Source organism: Halichoeres trimaculatus, unplaced genomic scaffold (assembly GCF_033239565.1).
Source record: "Halichoeres trimaculatus isolate MK-OKI-2021-1 unplaced genomic scaffold, fHalTri1.1 fHalTri1_scaffold_15, whole genome shotgun sequence".
Classification (NCBI taxonomy): Eukaryota; Metazoa; Chordata; class Actinopteri; order Labriformes; family Labridae; genus Halichoeres; species Halichoeres trimaculatus.
The window spans coordinates 7,861,121-7,882,639 of record NW_027437193.1 but is presented as its reverse complement, the minus strand read 5'-3'; the positions used below and the strand labels follow the sequence as shown (position 1 = coordinate 7,882,639).

Below are 21,519 nucleotides of genomic sequence, written 5' to 3'. Positions count from 1 at the left end.
TTTCTCAAACACACATGTATGCACACACACCTCTGACACCTCTCTGTCTCAAACCTCATAGAACTCCAACACACAGCAATCACACACACACTTTCTCTTTGGGCTATTATCTTGTGAATAACTGGCAACACCATTTTCTACAGCAGGGGGACTACCTATCGCGCAGCCCCATAATTACAGCCTTGCCAATTATCAGAGCTTTACAACTACCAATTATCATACTGCTCTCTTTTCTCCAGGCCCTTTTTAATGGCAGCGGGAAAGCGAATGGGACAGCCGTGGTGGTGACGAGGCAGGGGGCGCAACTTTGCAGAACACTCAGCAGGCTCGAATCTGAAATGCTTCCTCCAGATAAAATTTGCATGCTGTGCATAATGAAACAATAAGTCTAACAGGGAGGGCTCCATGCTGAAGGTTAGGTACAGAAAAAGGAAGATATTGGTGGAAATACTTCACTGCAAAAGTGAAGCTAAAAGGGCACGACAAGGGTTTTCACAGCGCCCCGTTGATTCCAGATTCCATTCCTAACAATCTTAAGTAAAATTTGCACTTATCCAAACAACCTCACCAATTTCTCATGAAAGCTTGGAGACTTGAAGGCTGTTTTTGCACCATTTGTGGACTCAGCAATTATCTAATAGCGCAGAAGGAAGCAGGGCCCTTGAGGGATCTATCTTTAAACCCAGAGGAAAAACAGTGTTTTCCATCAGAGAAAGCAGCAGCAGCAGCAGCAGAAGCGGGAGCAGCAACTGATTGTATACACAAGCACGGTGGCTGATAAGATAAGGCCAGACATACCAATCCAGCTCCTGGCCTTCTCTGCTCACCCCCCCCTCTTCCATCACAAGGCAGTGGACGAGGTCAACGGGGGCCAGTTTCTGAATGAGGAAGGATGTAGCTTTGAAGCGGTTGTGATGTGTGAGAAAGGATACGGCCCTGGTTCTTTAAGGTCTGAAGCACTGAATAACACAAAAAGATGGCAACTTCCACTTAAGGAGTCACAAAGTTCAAAAAACTTTTTAGGGCAAGAGTCCACTACTAGAGGATTTTGCTCTGGCAGCATCTGTTATCCAACGTTTTCTGTACTTAGCTATCTGAGCGCAAAACTGCCCCTAGAGTCAGCTGTTTTTTTGTACCTGCACTCAGAACACTCTCCGTAGAAAATAGTTCAACTTTGGCACACAAACACACTCTTCAATGCAGTTTTTCTTCCTCACTGACCACTCAAAAGGAATGGTGGCAGTGTGTGCAAAGAAGAAGCTGAACACACTTCTTTCTTTAAGGGTATAAAGTCCAGATCTATAGCTGCTGCTAATGCAACAACAAGATGTTTATCATTTGTAGGGATGGGCAAGTAGCGATACTAGCTATCACTATCAGGCCAATACCAGCCTTATTTCAAGGTACTGGTACTCGTAAAGGCTGCCGATACCAGCAGTTGATACTCAAAGCAAAAAAAAAAATCCTGGTGTTGAGTAAGTCCTCCTTGCCAGTAGTTGGCGCTACATTGCTGCAGTTTGACACCACAGCAATGTAGCGCCAGGTCCTGTCCAGACAATATAAATTAACCAGGGAGAGTTCACAGTTAAACTGTTTTATTTTGCACTTCAGTTTATTTAACAAAAAAAATCTGACAGTTGTTGGTTGTTTTTTTGCACTTTTGTTTATTTATTGAAAACAAATAACAAAACTCAGAGAAATTTTGTTTTATTTTGAACTTAATGGCAGAGTGACTGTGCTGTCTTTGTTAGAAATTATCTGTCAGTGTTAATTAAATTTTTTACGTATCAAAAGTACTCAATATCTGTGAGTACTCAAGAGTGAGTACTCGTACTGGTATGGGTCTGAAAAGAAATGTTATCGAACATCCCGAATCATTTGTTTGTCACACTTTCTTTGTTAGATCTAACTGTCACTGCTGAGAAAAGTGCCACATTTCATAACGCAGCAGCAGTGAGAACCAATGAGAAGCACTTTACACTGCCAATGCAAATGCTATCAATCTACACAATCCCTTAGAGCTAATTATATACTGGTTTGTTGATATAATTTCTGTCATAGCATTGTAAAGAGCAAAAGAGATTATTTCTTTGTGAATACTCCTCTACAAGTAGGGAAAAGCTTGCTAAGTCCAAAGGTATGACCCAAACAAATAATTATTGCAGCAAATTAAAGTGTGCAGGATTATTTTGGTTGAGCAAAGAATTTTTAAAACTGTCTCAATAACTCCCTGTGAAACTTTAAGAGTTGAAATTTAAAGAGGTGACAGTGTCAAAAGGTATTTAAAGTTAAAGTTAAAGATCTGGTTTCGGTTACAAAATCATTTTCTGTAGGCTGATATGATTTATATCCATTTCCAATGACTTTTGCAGACTTTACCACCCCTCTACTGTCCTAAACTCTGATTCTATCAATAAAACCCTTCCAGTTATCAGCAACCTTGTTGGTCATCAACCCTTGTCATTCAATACATGCACAGGGTCCAAGCTATAAAAGTAAACTTTTTACTGTGACAGCAACAAAATAAGCCTTTGTTAGTTTTATGGGTACTGGAACAATGGTATTTTGTCTTTGGGTAGATTTTAAATCAAACTCTGATCAAATGGCCTCTATAGATGCCTCCACGGGAACGGGTGTAACTTAGTGGATGTCAGCAGTGCAAAGGATTTCTTCCTAGAAATGGTACGTGTTTAGAAAAGAATTCCAGAGCCACCTTCAGAGCCCACAGGGAGTGATTGTTTTAATCTAGTACTCCCTTTGGACACCATCTAAGCCTCTATCTCTGTCAACGCAACAACCGCTGAAAAAGCAATGCTCAAAAATGGTACAATTGTTCTGATACAACTCTGCTGATTGAAATGGGACAGGAAGGAAAAGCACACTTGGCCTAATCATTACCCTTTTGGTCCCAAAATATTTGTGAAAGGAAACCCCTGTTTTCTTTCAAACTGCTAACCTTGATGAAAGATGAAAACACTCTCAGCATGAAGCGAGAATGCTGGAAAAAGCAAATGAGTGAGGCAGGAGAGAGTCAGAGGTCGAGGGAAAAGAGAACATGGTGGACGTCGAGGGAGAGACAGCTGATAAAAGGGTATAGAAATGGCTGGATAGGACATTATGGGAGAAGAAATGTGTTTGACGAGTGACCTTTCTACCACATCAAGCCAGAACAATGGTCCATTATGTGCTATTGTACCCACTGTGTAATAGACCCTTCCTCTTGGCAGTAATGCTGACACAACTGATAGACCAGGGTGAAAGGCAGGAAGTACATAAAAGGAGAAGGTCCAGCAGGATAAGACGGCTGCTTGAGGCCTCTTTGAATTGATAACATGAGATATTTAGACATGTTTTAGGATTTGGCGCCAAGTAGCTCTAAGAACGTGTTGTGCAATAGACTGCTGCAAGATTTTCATCATTCAAGCAGACTGAAACTAGCTACACCGTGGGGCCCTGAATGTGTTACTATGAAGGCAAGTCAGACTTTTTTCAGGAAATCTTGATATATTTCTTTTTCTCGAGTACTCTTTCATCACTGAACTTACAAGAGCAAATGTGTCAGTCATGTGGAAGAAGTAGTACTCAAGGTCAGGGAAGTTCAAGTGGACAAATGATGTGTTAACTTTTAGTAGGGATGCCCGAAAGATTAACCAACTGCATATTACAAAATACTCAGAAAACAGTCAAAATCAAGCAGGAATTGTTCAACACAACTAAACGCAGAACACAAAGTCTGCTTGTGGTGTGGCTAGCATTGGCAGAGCCATCCACACCTCACTTTGGTCTTTCTTGCAGTTTGAGATTCACATGCCTGCACAACTTTTTCGTCATTCTCTATAGAGGGGTTATTTGTTTATCAACAATGCTAGATGCGCGCGCATCTTGGGTGCAGAAGCACTGTGGAGTATAATGGTTTTTCAACTGACGTGGAGGAGTTAACCACCAAAAAAAATAAAATATCAACACTTATACGGATGGTATACGTATGCTGGTTATATGTGTTGCCTAAACTGTAAATGCTTTACTACCTGGATGTAAACAGGCACAGATAGCATCTCATTGAATGGTTTGTCAGAATTTGGATCTATAGAGGGATTATCAGTCTACGTCATCATAAAGATGCGCATGCATCATGACCGCAGCAGCGTTTAGCTCCATTCATTTAGATGAGTTAGCGTTTTTCAAACACTAAATTCAACCTGTTTTCAGCATAAAAATGTACGGTTGTTCTGTGGTCAGTTTTTAGAAACAATACTATACAACAGAGGCAACATCTATCAAGTTTTGACTGTCACAGAGCAACCGGTGTTTTAGAGTTAATAGCGACCATGCTAACTGGTGACTCTCAGCAGACAGTACCATTGATCAACGGCTGAGAGTCACCAGTTAACAGGGTCACTCTTTACACTGAAACACCAGCTACATCTGTGGGTGAATAATTAACTCTGGACGTAGTCTCTGGTTCTTTTTTTACGAACTGGGTCTCAGACTTAGCAGTCTGTGTCTTTTTTTGGTCTGGGAGGGTTTCTCCTAGTCTACAATAGTGCTACACGATTTGGGGAAAAGGTGCGATTTGCGATTAGGTGGACAATATTGCGATTGCGATTGTGATCGTGCTTGCGATTTAATAAAAAAAGTTGTGTCATGATGAGTCTACAGACTTGCTTGGTTATCATGGAGAAAAATCTGAATTGCATGTGCTGACATTGCAATTGCGATTGCGATATCCTCTTTTGCGATTACGTAATTGCATGTGCTGACATTGCGATTGCGATTGCGATAATCGTGCAGCCCTAGTCTACAATGACAAAAATACAGTGATCTGTGTTACCAATTATTCTGGTGCCAATTGGTGAGATTGTATTACCATTTAACTCCTTGAGATGAGGTAACAGTTTTAGGGTAGAAAAATAAATCCTAAATAAATGTTTATTCTTTCAAATCTTAAGTCATGATCTGTTTCCTGCAATGTTAACCTCTGAAGCCAAATCCCCCATGCTAACCTAAAACAAATCTGTATTCACTCTGCTGCAGTTATGTTAAGTAAACATAGGAAACCATTAATGGAGCATCCCAAGGTAAAAAATTTAATTCAAATTACTGTTAATGTCGGTAACAAATGACACATATTGATTCAGGTTGATAAAACTTCACATTAACGTCTAGAAAGACTAATTCTTTCCATCTGTGAATGTTTATCTACCCTTCTATCTCCAGACAACTCCCCCCCCAAACATCAGTTTACTGTCTGAACCGTCGGTGGAGATTTGTTTGCCTGGCTGGGGGTAGGCTTCCACTGGGACCTGAGACTTAAACCTGGAAGGAAATCCATCCATCCAGTCAATCACAGCTGGATTAACCATCGCCTCTGGCAGTGGCCGATCAATATGCACTCTGCAGCGAGGTGCTGAAACTCAAGGCTGAACCTTGGGAGAGCTGCTTGGTGAAACACAGATAACTGGATCATTGTTTAACACAGAAGCAACCACAGTCCTTCACATCCTCAGCGGGATCTCCTCCGTCAATATCAGTGTATCTCAGGCGGTGGTTAAATACAAACGAGAGGCGCGCTTGTGCTTTTCAGGTGCTTGGGGAAGAGCAACGCTTGGTTAGAGAGAGTCAAACACCAAACACTGAACGAAATAATTAATGCATTGACTTTAGATCTGCTAACAGACAATCCCAAGATGGCTTCTGCACCCTGGACACACAGAGACTACTTTTAGAGTTCTGCTCTTCATCGCCAATTTGCCTGATTTCCCAAACCGCCATCTTGCCCTGAGCTCACTACAAGCCAACCTAACCATTAGATACTCATAAACAAAAGAACAAAAACACAGAAAAAGGCTGAGGGGTTTTTGCAGAGGCTCTATCATCATGAGAAATCTTCAGAAAAGGATGCTTCCACAGAAGCAGAGGCAGCCCAACCTGTCACACACTGTATTAGCTCAACTGCTGTGGAGTGTGTTTGCTTCAGAGAGCACTCAATCCAATTTTTTGCAAGTGTTGCTGAAGGCTGAAAGGAATCTGGATAAACAGCTTTTTCTGTCGATACTATACCCCACACTCCCGATAACAACAAGGGATGGGAACAGTTTTGGAAACTGTCTTATAGTCTCATACTGAGGAGCTTCATACAAAGGCAGAGGTAAAACAAAAGCAATGAATCTATGAAGTAAAGTCACTCAGAGTCTCTGAAATGTGTGTGCTAAATTCAAAAGAAGTTGCGTGTTTACTTGGCGACATACACACCTCTATTTTTGGAAATCACTTTGACATTTAAGCCTAAGAAAAAAACAGCAAATCCTGGATTAACATACAAAAGGACTATTCTAGACTTGCAACAATATCCAGCGCTACACCCAAATCCTCTGACGTGGCATTTGCGTTAACCCTATGCCAATTAAAAATAAAGACTCAGCTATTATCATATTATTGGACTATCAGCTCTGCAGGCGTAAAGGAAGAATTACAAACCAAATTTTGATAACGAGCAACTGCAGGGAGTAATGACTCCTGCCCTTACACCAAGAGCAGGGGAATTAATTAGCTGGCGAGGCAGTAATGGCCTTGGCATTTATAAACTGCAGCCCCCAAAAAGCTGGCACACTGCCCGAGTGACATTTAGTTTGTTGTAGAGACAGAGGGGGGGGGCGCAGGGAGAGACTCAAAAGCTCAGGGCTGTTTGGTTCAGGATGCTTAAATGATAACAGAAAAATCTGGATTTATGGAAGCTTAAACTATCCACTCAATTCTTTGTAGTATGGTTTGGTGAAACAGACAGGTCTATATACGATGCAGATCATTTTCATTTCATTAAGTCCATAAAACATCAAAGAGAGATACTTTCAGTCTGGTTACTGCAGGAATTCAAAGACCACATTTCAATCTCATCTTTGATTTGGCTCATTATGGTTCAGGGAAGTTGTAGCAGCAAATTTAAACCTTATATGAGGCCATGGCTGTTTTTACCACTCTGTCAGTGAGCATTTAATAGCTCTCTTATATTACAGCATGATGAGATAGTTTTGATTAAAAAAAACTGTAAACAACTGTTTACTGCGTCTATAGAAGTCATTTATGTTGTTTTTCCAGCAGGGGGAGGCAGGGTCTGGCAGAGCTTGTCAATCAAAATCCTGCTTGTGAACTACTGTGGGTGAGAGCGGTGTGTTCTTTGGATGAGAGCTCACAATGGATATGAGGAGAAGATGTGACATGACAGAGGAATAGCGAGACGTTGCAAGTCAGAAAAGTTCAGGCAACTCACGCTCCAACTGAGGATGTGACGTGGGTGTTCAGAGAGAAAGAGTGGCGCCCGTGAGAAAAAATGACAGAGATCCTTGAGAGGATCGAAGGATGGAGCACCTGAGGTGAACTTGATCAAAAAAGTATGTTTGTTCTGCTTTTTGGATCACAAACAGGAGAGACATGAAAGAAGAGAGCCCACTCTTCTTAGGTAATTTTAGTGTTCACATAGTCACAGAAAACTATATCATTCGGGTCCTGAAAGATTGTTTAAGATGCTCTGAAAATGGCTGGCAGCCAATGAGTTAATGAAAACCTGGACCTGATTGATGCAGTAGTGATGAAATGCTGATATGGCACTACCACAGAAATGTCGCATTGTCTGCTGCAGACGTTACAAACTATCAACCAGTCCATACAAGAACTGTAGAAGCTAAAATATATTTAGCCTGTTTCTTTAACTTCCTTGCACAGATGATGTCATCACTTTGATGACATAACTGCTTTGAAGACATCTATAGGTGTGGTTATTCTTTTTCTTTTACTAACTACTTGGCGGGAATGAGTGGACCCACAGAGCATGGAGCTCAGATACTTTTGTTGAATGTCACTTATATCATCATTTCACCTTAGTTTTGCCACCATCATTAGTTCACTTTTTACTCAGTATTATTTTCCCTTTTTTGCCTGAACTACATGGCTCGTTTTGAATTTTGGACCTTTTTGAACAACAAACTCTTTAAACTGATCATGGGACCTTTGTTGAATCTTTGGACACGTCACACAATAAGGAAGAGCTTTACTCAGCTGTTGAACTTTTGTTAGACAGCTGCAACAAGAACTGTTAGATGATGTGTAACTATACAAAAGCTAATGTAAATGTGTATAGAATAAACAAGTGTAAGTCAACCTGAAAAAGACAAGGTGTTAATTATCAACTCAAGGACTTAAAAGCAACAGCGAGTCAGATTCTGCAGTCTTCAGCATCTTAACTTCAATGAGCAGAAAGTACAGGAGGGAAGACTTCCTCGAGGCTTTATCTTGCTCGGAGACGTTGTGATCGATCCCAGAAGAAAACAAAATTCTTCATTCATTCAGCTTTAGTCTGATTCAAGTAACCCGGAGAGCTTCAAAGTCAGATTTTTGGGTACTGTTGCCTATTTGAGCCCAGAGACAGTGTTAATAGGAGTGTAAAGGTACATGCACTGGTACATGTATGGAAGTGGTGGATACATGCAGATCTAAAATCTAAAAGCACTAACTACAACATGAAGAGCGTACCTCTCCTGCTCAAGCCTCATCTTCAGCGTCTCCTCTTCTGAAACCTGCGTCTCCTCCGGCCTCCATTTACTTGAGCCTTTTCGATCCATCTTTTCCCCCGGTCGCTCGTCCTTTCGGTGCTTTCCAAACCTGGAAAAGATGGAGGACAATGAACATCAATTGGTATATTTGTGGCACAATGAGTCGGCAGTAAGTGTTGTGAGTTAATATCAACGATGAGCTGTTTGGTCACCATAATTTCTGACAGATGTAAAAGTATGATCCAAATCCTGGCAATATTCTGGATACTAAGATCTTGAATATGAAATATGTACTGGGTCATCATAATTTTCAACACTGTCAGGAAACAAATGATCGTACAAACCTGCAACTAACACCAAATTGTAGCGGACAGTCTGCTGAACAGGAAGTATAACATTAAAGTAGGACTTAAGTGTTGGTGACAATCACAATATGCCTGTTGAAGGTCTGCACTCTCTGAGTGGTTTTGTAGTTTTTGTTATACCATGATGATGGTACAGTATCATAAGCAGATCAAAGAGTGGATAAAAAGTTTAAGGTCTGGGAACATTTTGAAAGCAACCTTTGTGAATATATACGATAAATCTCTCCACTACCAGCGCCTCCCAGAGCCTTAAAGTATCTTAGAGTGAGCTGATCTGAGGATGATCAGAAAAACAGCCCACAGGTAGGACTTAAAAGTCGATCAAGTTCTCAAACAAACCTTTGGAGAAGTACTTTCCACAAGTTCAAACCCAATTCAGCTCAGTTTAAAGCAGGTGCTGTATATACGGGCCCATCACGGTAATTATATTCATAGGGAGGGAGTGACGCTTAACGAAATAGAAGCCATTGCAGAGATATTTCAGCTTGATTGACTCAGTACAAAGCTGCAGCCTGTTGAAGAAATGACTCTGGCACCTCACTCGCTTCTACAATGAACCTCCATGATTATTCACAGGGAAATTGGTCCGTAGAGAATATCTACGAGTTCTAAAGAGACAACGCAGACCAAAGAGGTGTGTGTGTGAGTGTGAGGGAGAGTGTGAGTGTGTGTGTGTGTGTGTGTTAATGAAAGAGACAGAGGACAGTGAACAAGAGAGAAAAAAATTCCTCACGCAAGAGAGAGTTAATAAATGAAACATTACAAACTAAAATAAAGTGAAGAACACAAAGCTAGCCTTATGAAGTGTGTATCCATGTGTGTGTGTGCATGAAAGTAACTGAGGAGGGGGTGAAACAAGGAGAAGGAAAAGTAAAAAGTCAGTGGATCAAAAGCAAAGCAAAGGTGTGAAAACCCCCAAAGGTTTAAAGCGAAGTGTGTGTTGAAGAATGAAAAGGGTCGAGCATAAATTGCTCTACAGAAGTTGGAAAGAGGGAAAGAAACAAAAATTGCGGTTTGAGGTTCTGCAAACATGAGCATGAAAAAAACAATACAGAAGAAAGAGAATCGAAAACAAGAGGAATAAAGTAAAATCAATAAGAGGTACACAAAAAAAATCAAAAAGAACAACAGAAGAGAGAAGCAGAAGTGTGTAGGTGTGTGAGAAACCACGAGAAGACATCAGTAGACAGGAATAAAGGTGAGGGGGCAGAGGAATGAAACATGAGCTGAAATAATGTGCGACACTGTGCAGAGCAGAAAGAATAATTTCATTACCTGAGAACCTGTCTCTCCCTGTGTTTGCTCAGATTCACCTGTTAAAATATTCAAATTTAAAGTGTTTGAAGGAGGTTGAAGTGTACTTTCTATCTTGCAGTGCCTCACTCGCCAAATGGACCAAAGCCCAGAGGAAACTGAGCACAAGCAGAACACATTCTGCATGACTTTGCTTCCATGTGACCCAGCCACAGTGAACAAGAGTCCAGAGAACATGGCGAACAGATGCGACCCAGATGTTCAGCATCTTGTCTTTCATGGTCTGCCATGATCTCTAAAAAACATGCAGACATTCGATGGCTGCTGCTGAAAGTTGTTTTCCATCTCTATCACACGCTGGTGATCCGTCAGTCTGAGGAAAACTGTGTGAAGATCATCCAGTGACCAACAACTGGTGATCCACTGATATCCATCTGTCTATGGCTGAATGCCTATAAAATATACTAATATCATGGTGTTGATATGATCCAAATTTAACTTAAAGCACAAAAAAAACAAAACAAAAAAAACAAATCTCATTAATCTCGTTTAAATTTTCCAAACCCTCCAAGGTCCTCATGACAAGTAAAAACCCCACAACCACATCGGAAAAGGGAGTGACGAGGAGAAACCGCAGTGAGGATGAAGGGAAGCTTGGAGACTAAGGTCCATTACCTGATTAATCTAACTGCGGACGCCAGAAACGCTCAGAGTGACGGCTTGCTGTTAATGCTAAGAGCAGGAGCGATCTATCACAAGCAGGGATGGTTGACACTTTCTCTCTACACACCACTAACTTTCATTAACAGCCTCTTTAAAGACACCCTAACTCTCCTTGTCGCACACACACACATACACACGTGTAAACACCAACACAGTGAGATTTATGACTGAACGGCGAAACTTTAAAAACAAGACAGGCTACTAACCATGACACTGGGGCATTTAATAATCTTTTATTCCAGGCACAGTTAAGCCTGCTCATCCTGTGAGCCCGACGCCGTCGATAAAGAGGCTCTGACTGTTTTTGTGGTTCGAAAAAACAAACCTCAAAATGTCAAGGATTCAGCTCATTCAGTTCAGCAGACAGCCCATGTGTCACTCTTAATCCGTTGAAACTTTTAATTTCAAAAAGAGTCCAGAGAGGATGTGGGCGCTTTTGATGACGGACATGAAGCACCGTTAAAATGTCAGAATGCTAAGAGGTTGTCAATACATCAGGAAGTTGAGAATTGACTTTGATCACAGCGTGGCAGAATCCATCAAGATTAAAAATACCAAAGATAATATCAGGAAGTTGATCCTTGCTCAGTCTTTGATTTGATAAGTACAGAGGAATAACTTGTGGACACGCAATGACGTTATCTGAAAACAAGAAGCTGCTCTGTTCTTAAATGTCTGACTCACATTTAAATGGTCCATAAATCCTGAACCATGTGAGGGCGAAGGGTTCAGGCAGGGAAGGCATTGCTTGTTTCCCCCAGAACTTTGGTCTTAAATGGGACACTTAATAGATTTTCATGAGATCAAATGAGATCAAATGAAAGAGCATGAACCCTAATAACCCTAGTGATAAGCTGACTGCTGCAATGGAGCCGATTTGGACTCAAACGCTACTTTATTTATCAAGTAACTTTCATACATTCAAACAATAGGGCCCAAAGGGCTAAGAACAGAGAGGCAAAAAATAATAATAGTTGAGAAAAGTCATATAAAATACTTTGAAGGAAAAAAAAAATGTGATAAGATAAGATGAATAAGATGAATACCAATAAATAAATAAATAAAAATAAGTAAATTCATGTTGAATAAAATTAAAATTAAAAAATAAAAATAAAATTAAATAAATCAAGCATAAATTAAAAAAGAATAAAATAAACGTACTTCTATTTATTGTGGGTTGTATTTAAAACTAATGTAACCACAGAATACTGACACTAGAGTGTTATTGATCTGAGAAAGATTAACTGTTTACATCCAAGTGCAAAAACTGTAGTTCCTCCTGTTACCACTAGAGGCTGGCTGCAAAAGCCACGGAAATCCCACTGGGCCCCATGTCAAAATGTATTGTTGCTTTTGTAAATAGCAGGACTAAAAACGTTAAGCTGTAGACTGTATAAAACATAGACATCATTTCTGTGACATCATCCTTTTGTTTCTAATGCTGAAAATTAAAGCCTATCGATGGCAGACAACAGTTTTATACTGGTTTTTTACTGCATGTCATTATGGCACTATGTCCCTATCAGTCAGATGTTTTAATTTCCTTTCCAAATTTTTAAACTGGCATTAAATTTCAGCCTTACTGGACTTTAAGATCAACTGGATATCTAAACCAAATATGGACGTAGAAATCACCTTCTTTACAGATGAATGCAGGTGAAAGACATGTAACTGATAACTGTCAATTTGAGTAACCAGTGTTTTTCAAAAAAATCTGATATTGGGCAGAAGTTATTATGAATATGGTTTTACCAGTCTACTACACTGTAAAAAATGAAAATTAAAATGAAATTCAAACTAACTGATCCTAAAAATAGAGTGAAAACACTAAAGTCTATGGCATGGTGACTTGCTCAGCACAACAAAACCCATATTATCAAGTTTAGACATTAAATATTTAAAAAAATGGTAGGATATTTCTTAAGAAGTCACTTATTTCATTAGCACACTTGCATCTAGGAATGGGACTGATTATTTAATTGTCTAAAATTGTAGAAATGTCATATAAAATACTATGTCACCAACATAAATGCAAACTATACATTTAAAGAAGAGTCTAACATGTTAATTTAACATGTTTAAAGCACATTTTCAATTCCATCCCTTATTTGTTACTGTTCCATACCCCCTTTAAGGTCTCTCTCCTTCCCCTCAAGTTCATAAAACGTGCTTTTCTTTATGTCTTACTCTTTAAAACACTGTCTTTCTTATTTAATTAGATGGTTTTATTCCTTCTTTGATTGTTTCTGACCATTTTGTAACTGTCTTTGATATCCTACTGACTTTGACAACATCAGAGTCATCATATAATGGACAAAGTAACGCCAAAGCTGTCCTTGACTGCCTCTTCACAGCAATGTTTGGATTTAGGCACCGTCAGAGTGATTTAAAAACAGTTATCACTTCACTTTTCATATATCGCACTCTTTCTGATTTCTCTGCTAAATAATGAGCCTAACAGCCTCGTAAGGCTGCCAGCCAAGACTTAATTTGTAGGCACAGCTGGGACTACAGGCGAGAAATTACAATGAACAAACACTATCAGCAGTTTGTGAATCAGGCCTGATAACAAACATCTTATCTCACATCATGCTCTGTTTAGTTCCCTTGTACAGAACATGACGCAAGAAGGTCCAATCAGCCATGACGAAACTTAACAAAAAAACAAAGAGAGAGTTCCTCAGAAGACCCAAAAGCAGTGAACGGCCGAAAAGCAGGCCTCACAGGACAGCTTCTGCAGCGAGTGAAGCTTGTCACAGCATGAGCCTTTTCTGGGTTCAGATTTGTTCAGGACACGAATACACACAAACACACATGCACACTCACAAACCACTGCAAAATTAGCGCAGCCCTTGAATTTCTGGGCAAAGACTGTTTTTGCCAGTGCCAAGCTAACAGACTGGGTGATGCTTCTGAGTCCAAGAGATGATCAGAGTGACAGAGAGAGGAGCGATGGATGCAGGGTTGGCAGGCTGCACTGTTGGCAGGAGTTGATGGTAATGAGGCTTTGATTGGGACTGAGTGTGAGGCCTTCGAGACATGAGAGGGTCAGGCGGTGGCAGATCTGTTGATCACACACTCTCATACACACACACTCTCCTGACTTCGATAGGTCCCCCACTCTTCATCCAGCCCTCCAACATGCAAACACACATCAAAGTACATCTCCCTGACTCTGCCGCTCCAAAGCCTTCACTCACGCTTTCACACGCTCAATCACATGACACTCGCACCGGGCTCTTGACGTCGTGTAAAGCCACTCAGGGGAACCAACTTGCTCACATCACATTTGAAGTGTGATCGCCTGCACTTTCATACCCCTTTAAAGCGCAGTAACGTAGTTCTTGACACATCCCCCCTCTGTGCTTTGGGCCAACACACACACATTTGCATTCTGTTTCAAAGTGACATGTTGACGCTAACACAAGAGTAATTTCTGCTAACATTTTTTTCTTCACTCCTTAGTAACATATTTACCGCTAAGTGCTCAGTGCCGTGGTGTTTGCTAAACTGTAACTCACCCTTTTAACCGTCAATCAAACAATGTGGGTGTAGCAAGGTTGCTTTTTTGATGTTTTCCATTAAATTCACAAAACACCCCCCAAAAAATAAACTAAAGCCAATGCCACTCTGCTGTTTGTCAGACGGTTTGCAAAATCATTTACTAAATAAATAAAGCACATTAATAACTTAACTTTTAAAGCAAAGGCTTATTGAAGTAAACAAAAGGTTTGTTTCATACATAAAACAAAGAAGATAATAAATATCTGTTGAATTTTTTGAAAAAAACTGAATGCTCAAGAAAAATTTCAAAAAGTGTGTTAATCAGCCATGTTTTAGAACTTTTTGTTATTGCTTAAATCAATCAATTATGACCTTATGTAAGCATATATCATTACTATATTACATTAATATTTCTATCTCAGAAAAAAAAAACAATAGAATAATTAAACAAAAAAATTCATATGATATTATACATCATGAAATAGTTTGATGAGATAAAATACGACAAGATACTACCCCAAAACTACATACAAAAATTAGATTTGTTAAGAAACTATATGACACCCTACAATATGATACGATATGGTGAGATACAGTTTGAAACATCAAGGTATGATAACAGTAAAATTCGTTATAATATGACACAACAGGGTTTGATACTGTACAAAACACAATGTAATAAGATTCAATATGATACAATTTGAATCAATACCGCACGGTACAATATAGTAAAATATGATCATGTATAATTGTATGAGTCAATTTGATAAAACATCATTTTATACATTACAATATGTTATGTAACGACATGATACACTAAGGTATAATGAGCTATGTTACTATCTTACAAGAGACGACACGATTTGATGCAGTAAGTTACGCAATGGTGCAGTAAGATACAATATTATACAATATAATATGACAGGGAAAGGTACGGTACAGTTAGGGAGGATATAATTTATAATTTGATACCGTAAACCACAGTACAACAAGTTAAGATACGAAAATATTTGATGCAATATTGGGATACATGTGCTATGGTATGAAACTATGAATCTATTGAGGCGGTTTAATTAGTTACGATATGGTATGTTTTGTACCATCCAAAATGGTACAAAACATCCCCTATGTTACGACACAATACAAAAGGGAATGGTAAGATACAGTATGATGTAATATAGTTAGGGTGGGTACCGAATTAGGTACATTTAGAGGTACCGACCAAATTCTGTTGCAAGTACCAGGTACCGATTCACATAAAATCAAACTGTACAATGTTAAGTTACATAAACGCATCCTTGTGACTGTAAGGGAGTGGAAGAGTAGGTGATTTTCCATGCTGGACATGAGCACAGCATTGCAAGGTTGCATTGAAAAGTCAGTGAGTTAATTGAAAAGTTTTGAGATTTTATTATTAAACAAATTAATATTTATTACCACATAAACACACACATAAGAACTGAAAATTGGTGCCACTGCATACTGATACCAATTGTCAGGTACAGGGCATTGGTACTGTATTGTTTAAAATGTGAAAGGTACCCATCCCTAAATAAAATGTACTATGATGTAATGCACACCACACAACACCATATGATACACTAGGATGTGTTATGATATAACACAATATACAATACAATATAATATGATACAGGAAGTTTAAGAAAGAAGAAAGGAGCAGCCACAGCTGATGTAGTCACTGTGAAGACCAAGCAACATGGCAGGCAACAAGTGTATTCCTCTAAATTTCTGAAAATGTAGAAATCTTTAGTGTTTTAATGTTTTTATGGCATACATCTGAAATATAACAACAGTAACTGAATAAAGTCAATTATGCAGGGCTCATTTAAAGATCAGTGGTTCTACATTTCAGTGGACTATTCCTTTGTATTGTGTTTGTCTGGGACTACTCAGACAAATGGGTTGGAATCATAACTTCTACATTTTGGAGTGCTCAGCCATCTCTGCCAGGAGACACCATGCTTGGATAAAACAGGCAGTCAGACATGATTTTAATGAGGCAGATCTAATGTGGCCAGCATCGGGCCAATCACACCATAACACTGATATTCTGACAAACAAAGCGCTAATTGTTAGCATGTGGGAGGAGGTTTTAATGTGTGCTGTATGTGTTTACTGCTGACCAAAATTTAAGTGTGGATTAGTGTGTGCACTGAGTGAGATTAATCTAACATAAAATTTGCCAGTACAGGGAGTGTGTGAGGAGCTGTGTTACATTATCACTTTGCATGTGTGTGTTCCCTCTTAATTATTCCAGTGTGTGTTGGTGTGAACTGTGCTTTCAGGTACAATCTTGGAAAAATGTTCCATGCGCATCCAGCCGATCGCTATAGAGTGTTTGTGTGTGTGTGTGTCCTTGTGAGTGTGTGTGGCCCCAGACTGCTTTCCCTGAGTCTTCCACTCCTCCAGAAACGAGCTGATGCTGCAAGTTAAACCACCTGTTTGACACAGCGCTCTGGATGGATTCAAGCCTGCAGCTCCCCCGAGGACCTAACAGTTCAATTTCAGCGTCACGGCTCAGTCGTTCATTCTCATTCACAAACAACGTCTCTCATACTGACTCAGTGTTTTCTGTCTTTTGTCAGTCACTGCTCTCCAAGCCAAGCCGAAATCCAACTTCCATCTGAAGCTGAATTCATAAATCTCTTTTGAGGAGTGTAAACTCAGCGTTGGTTGAAAGTGAGGATGTTGGCAACGTGATCTCAACTCAAGGCCAATTTATCAGATTTTTACCAAAGCTTTTAGTCGTCATGGAGACAGCTCAGGCGCATCAGGTGACCCCTGAGGCTTTTCAGTGACAGCTCAGATAATCCTCTCTGCTGATGAAGATCCAAAGTTATATCCCACTGTCTCCAACAATACACAGGATTTCTTCATTTTGTCTCCTTCCTTCACTTCTTTTTCCATCTTTTCTGTGTCTCTCTCCATCTCTGTGGACCTCATTACTCTCTCCCTGACAAGAAGAATTTATTTTTTGCCTTCCCTGTGACTGCCACTTTCCCTAATATGATCTACAGAAATAATCCAGGCCAGTGCAGACCACAGACTAATGGGGTGTGTGTTTGGGTGTGTAAGAGAGACAGTGTCTGTCAGTTCAGCTGTAATAGATTGTTTGACAGGTAAGAACGTTCGAGCCAGCAGAGAAAGATTTAATAACAAGTAAATAAACCAAAAAGGTCAGCTTGTCTGGGAGTCTAATTAGTGTTTCCTCACACTTGTCACTGCAGAGAGCAGGCTTGTCTGGATCATTTATCCCACTCACAGCGAGTGTTCAGCTCTTTAAGGTATACTCAAACTGTGTCCAAACTCTTTCTCTCTGGGTTTTTAAGTGTTGCCTAAATTTGAGTTATCTTTCTTTCCAGATGAACATGAAGTCCTAAAACCATCGTAAACATTGGTAACAGGAAGTAGCAGTTATCATTCTTCTAGATCAAAATAAGTGATGAATCAAGTCTTTTCTTACCTGAACATGTCTCCAAGTCCTTTCAGCATCCCCTTCTTGGCCTTTCCCTTGTCTTTCTCCTTCCCTCCTCCTTCCTTCTTCTTCTCCTTCCCTCCTTTCTCTTTCTCCTTCTTCTTCTCCTCTTTGGTACGATTTGTGCCGTTGACCAGGGGTTTCTCCGAACCAGACAGCGGCGTCTGGTCAGCTACCGTGGACACGGAGTCTCTCCCTGATCGCGAACTCTCCTCTGTGTCCTCCTCCACTGGATGGAGGGAAAGACATGAAAGGTGCAGAGATAGATGTGTGAAGGAAGAATAGAAATCAACAGGTGATTTAAAGTAGATAAAACACTCAATGAGTCTTTGAAACGAAAGGTGTTCAGTTATCCTCCAGGAGAGCCAAAAGGGAGTGTTATAAAATCTAATCACATATTACAAGTAACGATGTCCTGCACTGAAATAGCAATCACAAAAGACTAAGAGCCCACTAGACAGTAATAAAATGTTAAAAGGTGACTATTTCAATTACTTTTTGATGGTATTCAAGTAAAAGTCTGGAACAAAAAGTAGGACTAGCTGATATCATGGATTACTTGGGCTCTGAAATGGACTTTAAAGGAACAGCTTTTTTTCTGGACCTGAACTGAGCTGATCAGTGAGCTGCTGGTGAAGATCCTTTGTTTTGCATCTGAAAGTGTTTCTTAATGATGGCAAAGTTTAGCTCTGAAATACTTTCAAATTCAGGGAGTTGACCTCATCTTTAGGAGCCAGTAGCTAAGCTAACCATGTGATCCTGCAGCCAGTATGTCAACAAAGGTGCAAAGCAGATTGGTGTCCCTTGTTGGTAACACAACTACTCAGGAAAAGTATCTCATAAAACCTACCTAAGAAAATAAACATCTTTACCTTTATGGAGAGAGGGAACAGCTTTTTTAGGTTTGAAGGTTAAGGATGTCTATTCTTTTGCCCCAAATGAGGAAAAAGGCCTCAAGAGAACTATCCATATTCAAACTCTTAGGGAAAAACAATCTGTGCATGGATTATGTTTTTGTACATGAAGTTTGTTGATTGACTTCCATCTTTAGTTATTTTGTGTATGTACAATGCAAAAAACTGAAATCTAGTCAAGTGATTTTGTCCTTTTTTTCAGTAAAAAATGTCTTCGACTTAATATGGGCCATATTCAACTTATAAGTCCAGAAAAATGTCTTGTTTCAAGTTATGTAAAGACAAAAATTAGGTCTGAATTGCTTGAAACAAGTTACAAAAATCTACCACTGGAACAAAAGAAAAGTTACTTGACATATTCTTAGTAAATTTTTCTTGTTCCATTAGCAGATTTTTTTCCTTGTTACAAGCAATTTAGACCTCATTTTTGCCATTAAATAACTCTAAACAAGACATTTTTCTGGACTGACAATTTGATTGTGGCTCACATTGAATAAAATATTAAAGAATAAGGGAATTTTAACTAAAAATAAGACAAAACACTTGATAAGATTTCAGTTTTTTGCAGTGTATTGATGGTTTATTTTTTCTGTCAAACTTTCTTCCACAAAGTTTTTTTAGACTTCGACCTAGAGTGTCTCTAGAGTGACTCTTCATTGGTCAGAAAGTTTAAAATCGTTATTATATTGATGTTACATCTTGAGACGGCCATATTTTGCCATTGCCACAAGCAGTGATAACATCAGCTACCAAACATTAAGCATTAGTCACACTGCTATCACACTCATGCACGAGTATAAAAGCAGCATCCACTATTAGAAGCTTCAAAACCAGCTCGTTATTCATCACAGTTGTTGCGTTAGATTGAACTATAATCTTCAGCCGTTGAGGAATCAAACCTGTAAAATTTCAAAGACAAGAAAGTTTTATTAACTGCTGATTTGAGAATATTTATGCTAGTATCTTACATGTCTCCATGCCCTCGTCCTCCTCCTCTGTTGCTGCTGGTCGGTCGTAGGATTTGTCGATGGCTGCTCTGAAGCTCTCGTTGCAGCCCCGCCCCCTGATGATGCGGGGGCGTGGCCTGTGGAACGGAAGATCGCCATTGAGGGTTACCTCTGCCACAGCTGTCTGGAGGCTCTCCAGGGAGCTGGACTTCTTTAAGCCTAGTGATGGTCCAACGTCTCTTGTGGAAGAACCTGATGGAGGTAGAGCAGGGATTTAACGCTGGAAGAGTCAATGAGAGATTTTGAACTATCTTGTCCTACTTCAATATCTAAAGCTAAAGTTCAATCTATTACTAACAACAGCTAATAAAGAACTCTGCACTTTCCTAACATCAGTAACAACATCTCTACTCTTAAGTCTTAATATTTCATGAGGCCATGACTAAAATGTTTTAAAATAGCAAAGGATTGAAGAGTCTACAGTCTGAATTAGGCTCGTTACAATCTATTTCATACAACCTTGAAAAAAACCTCCACCTCATCACATTTTTAAACACATAAATAATAAAACACATCCATAATCAATATGTTCACATTAACCTTGGTTGTGACTAAAGCCTGTAAAACATTCTCAAGGATAACAGATGATGTAGTACAGGAAGGCAGGATTTCATGTGTTATTTTCCAAAATGACATAACAGGATGATTTAAGAGGATGGAGTAAAAGGATGAGAGACTTTTTAGCATAAAAGAAACTCAACAAGGTGACTAGAAAAGCAAATATGCAGCAAATCTTTACGAGTTAAACTAAAGCTGCCGAAGTGTGAGCTCAACTTGTGTCGACCTTATCATGACCCTGACGGTAAACACCCTACATCCACACCTTTTCATCTGTGTTTCTTCTTCTCCCTTCCTCTATCTCTCTGCCATCATGAGATATGAGGCAAAGGGAGAGGAAAAACCTGCAAAGAGCACTCAGAGGAGCTGCTTCCATGTTTCAATTCTGCACAAGCCTCCGCAAAACATCAATCTCAGAACTCATCAGATAATATCTGATGTAGCTTTAGCCTCCAGAGGCAACAGCCAATATTTCAAGGCTTCAGGTGTGGTCAGCAGATATCTGGATAACAGATACTCAGGCTAAGTCCTCCACTCAAATGTGGTGGTTGACAAAGCAACAGGCAACTTTACAAGCAAGGATGAATTTAAAGACAAGAGGCTAAGGATAAAACTGGTCGATACCACTCTGAGAGCACAACGCACAACAAAAGTGTTCAACCTCTTCTGCCTTTGTGTCCTTTTACAGTTTCATAAAATCAAGAAAAAAAGTATGCAGATCTTTCCTTTGTATGACATTTATACTGTTTCCCAAACAAGCAGAGAAATCAAATTCCAGCTAAAGGTTTCAAAACTGATTTTCAATGACAGGAAACACCTGTTCTACCTGAACCTCAAACAACCTGTACGCAACTCTGACAACATCACACCTTATTTAAACCTGGGAACCGTTTATTTCAACAAGCAGACATCTGAACGATAGTGTGTGTCTGTGCGTGCCTGTGACATTCCTCCAAGTTTTATTACAGCATGTAGTCCTGAAAGAAAATAACCATCAGCAAAGAAGGAGAAACATGACAGTTTAATTAAACTCAAACCATTTGTACAGTGGCGCGGGCATAATTTCTGTTCCTTATGGCACCTTTCACAGGCGGAGAATGTGTTCAGTGGCAAATAAATGGAAGCAGATAAGGTGAGGAGGTAAATGGAAGA

The 21,519-nt window shown here is 39.6% G+C and overlaps 1 protein-coding gene across 1 annotated transcript in view; it reads right to left on the bottom strand.

The window, feature by feature from the left end:
• Positions 1 to 21,519, bottom strand: part of LOC141803906 (partitioning defective 3 homolog) — a 340,481-nt gene that overhangs the window by 84,209 nt on the left and 234,753 nt on the right. The window contains exons 19-21 of the mRNA XM_074687978.1: positions 19,771 to 20,001; positions 17,877 to 18,117; positions 8,527 to 8,655 (exon numbers count right to left, since the gene is read on the bottom strand). Coding sequence (XP_074544079.1) covers positions 8,527 to 8,655; positions 17,877 to 18,117; positions 19,771 to 20,001 — 601 coding nt within the window. The remainder of the gene's footprint in view (positions 1 to 8,526; positions 8,656 to 17,876; positions 18,118 to 19,770; positions 20,002 to 21,519) is intronic.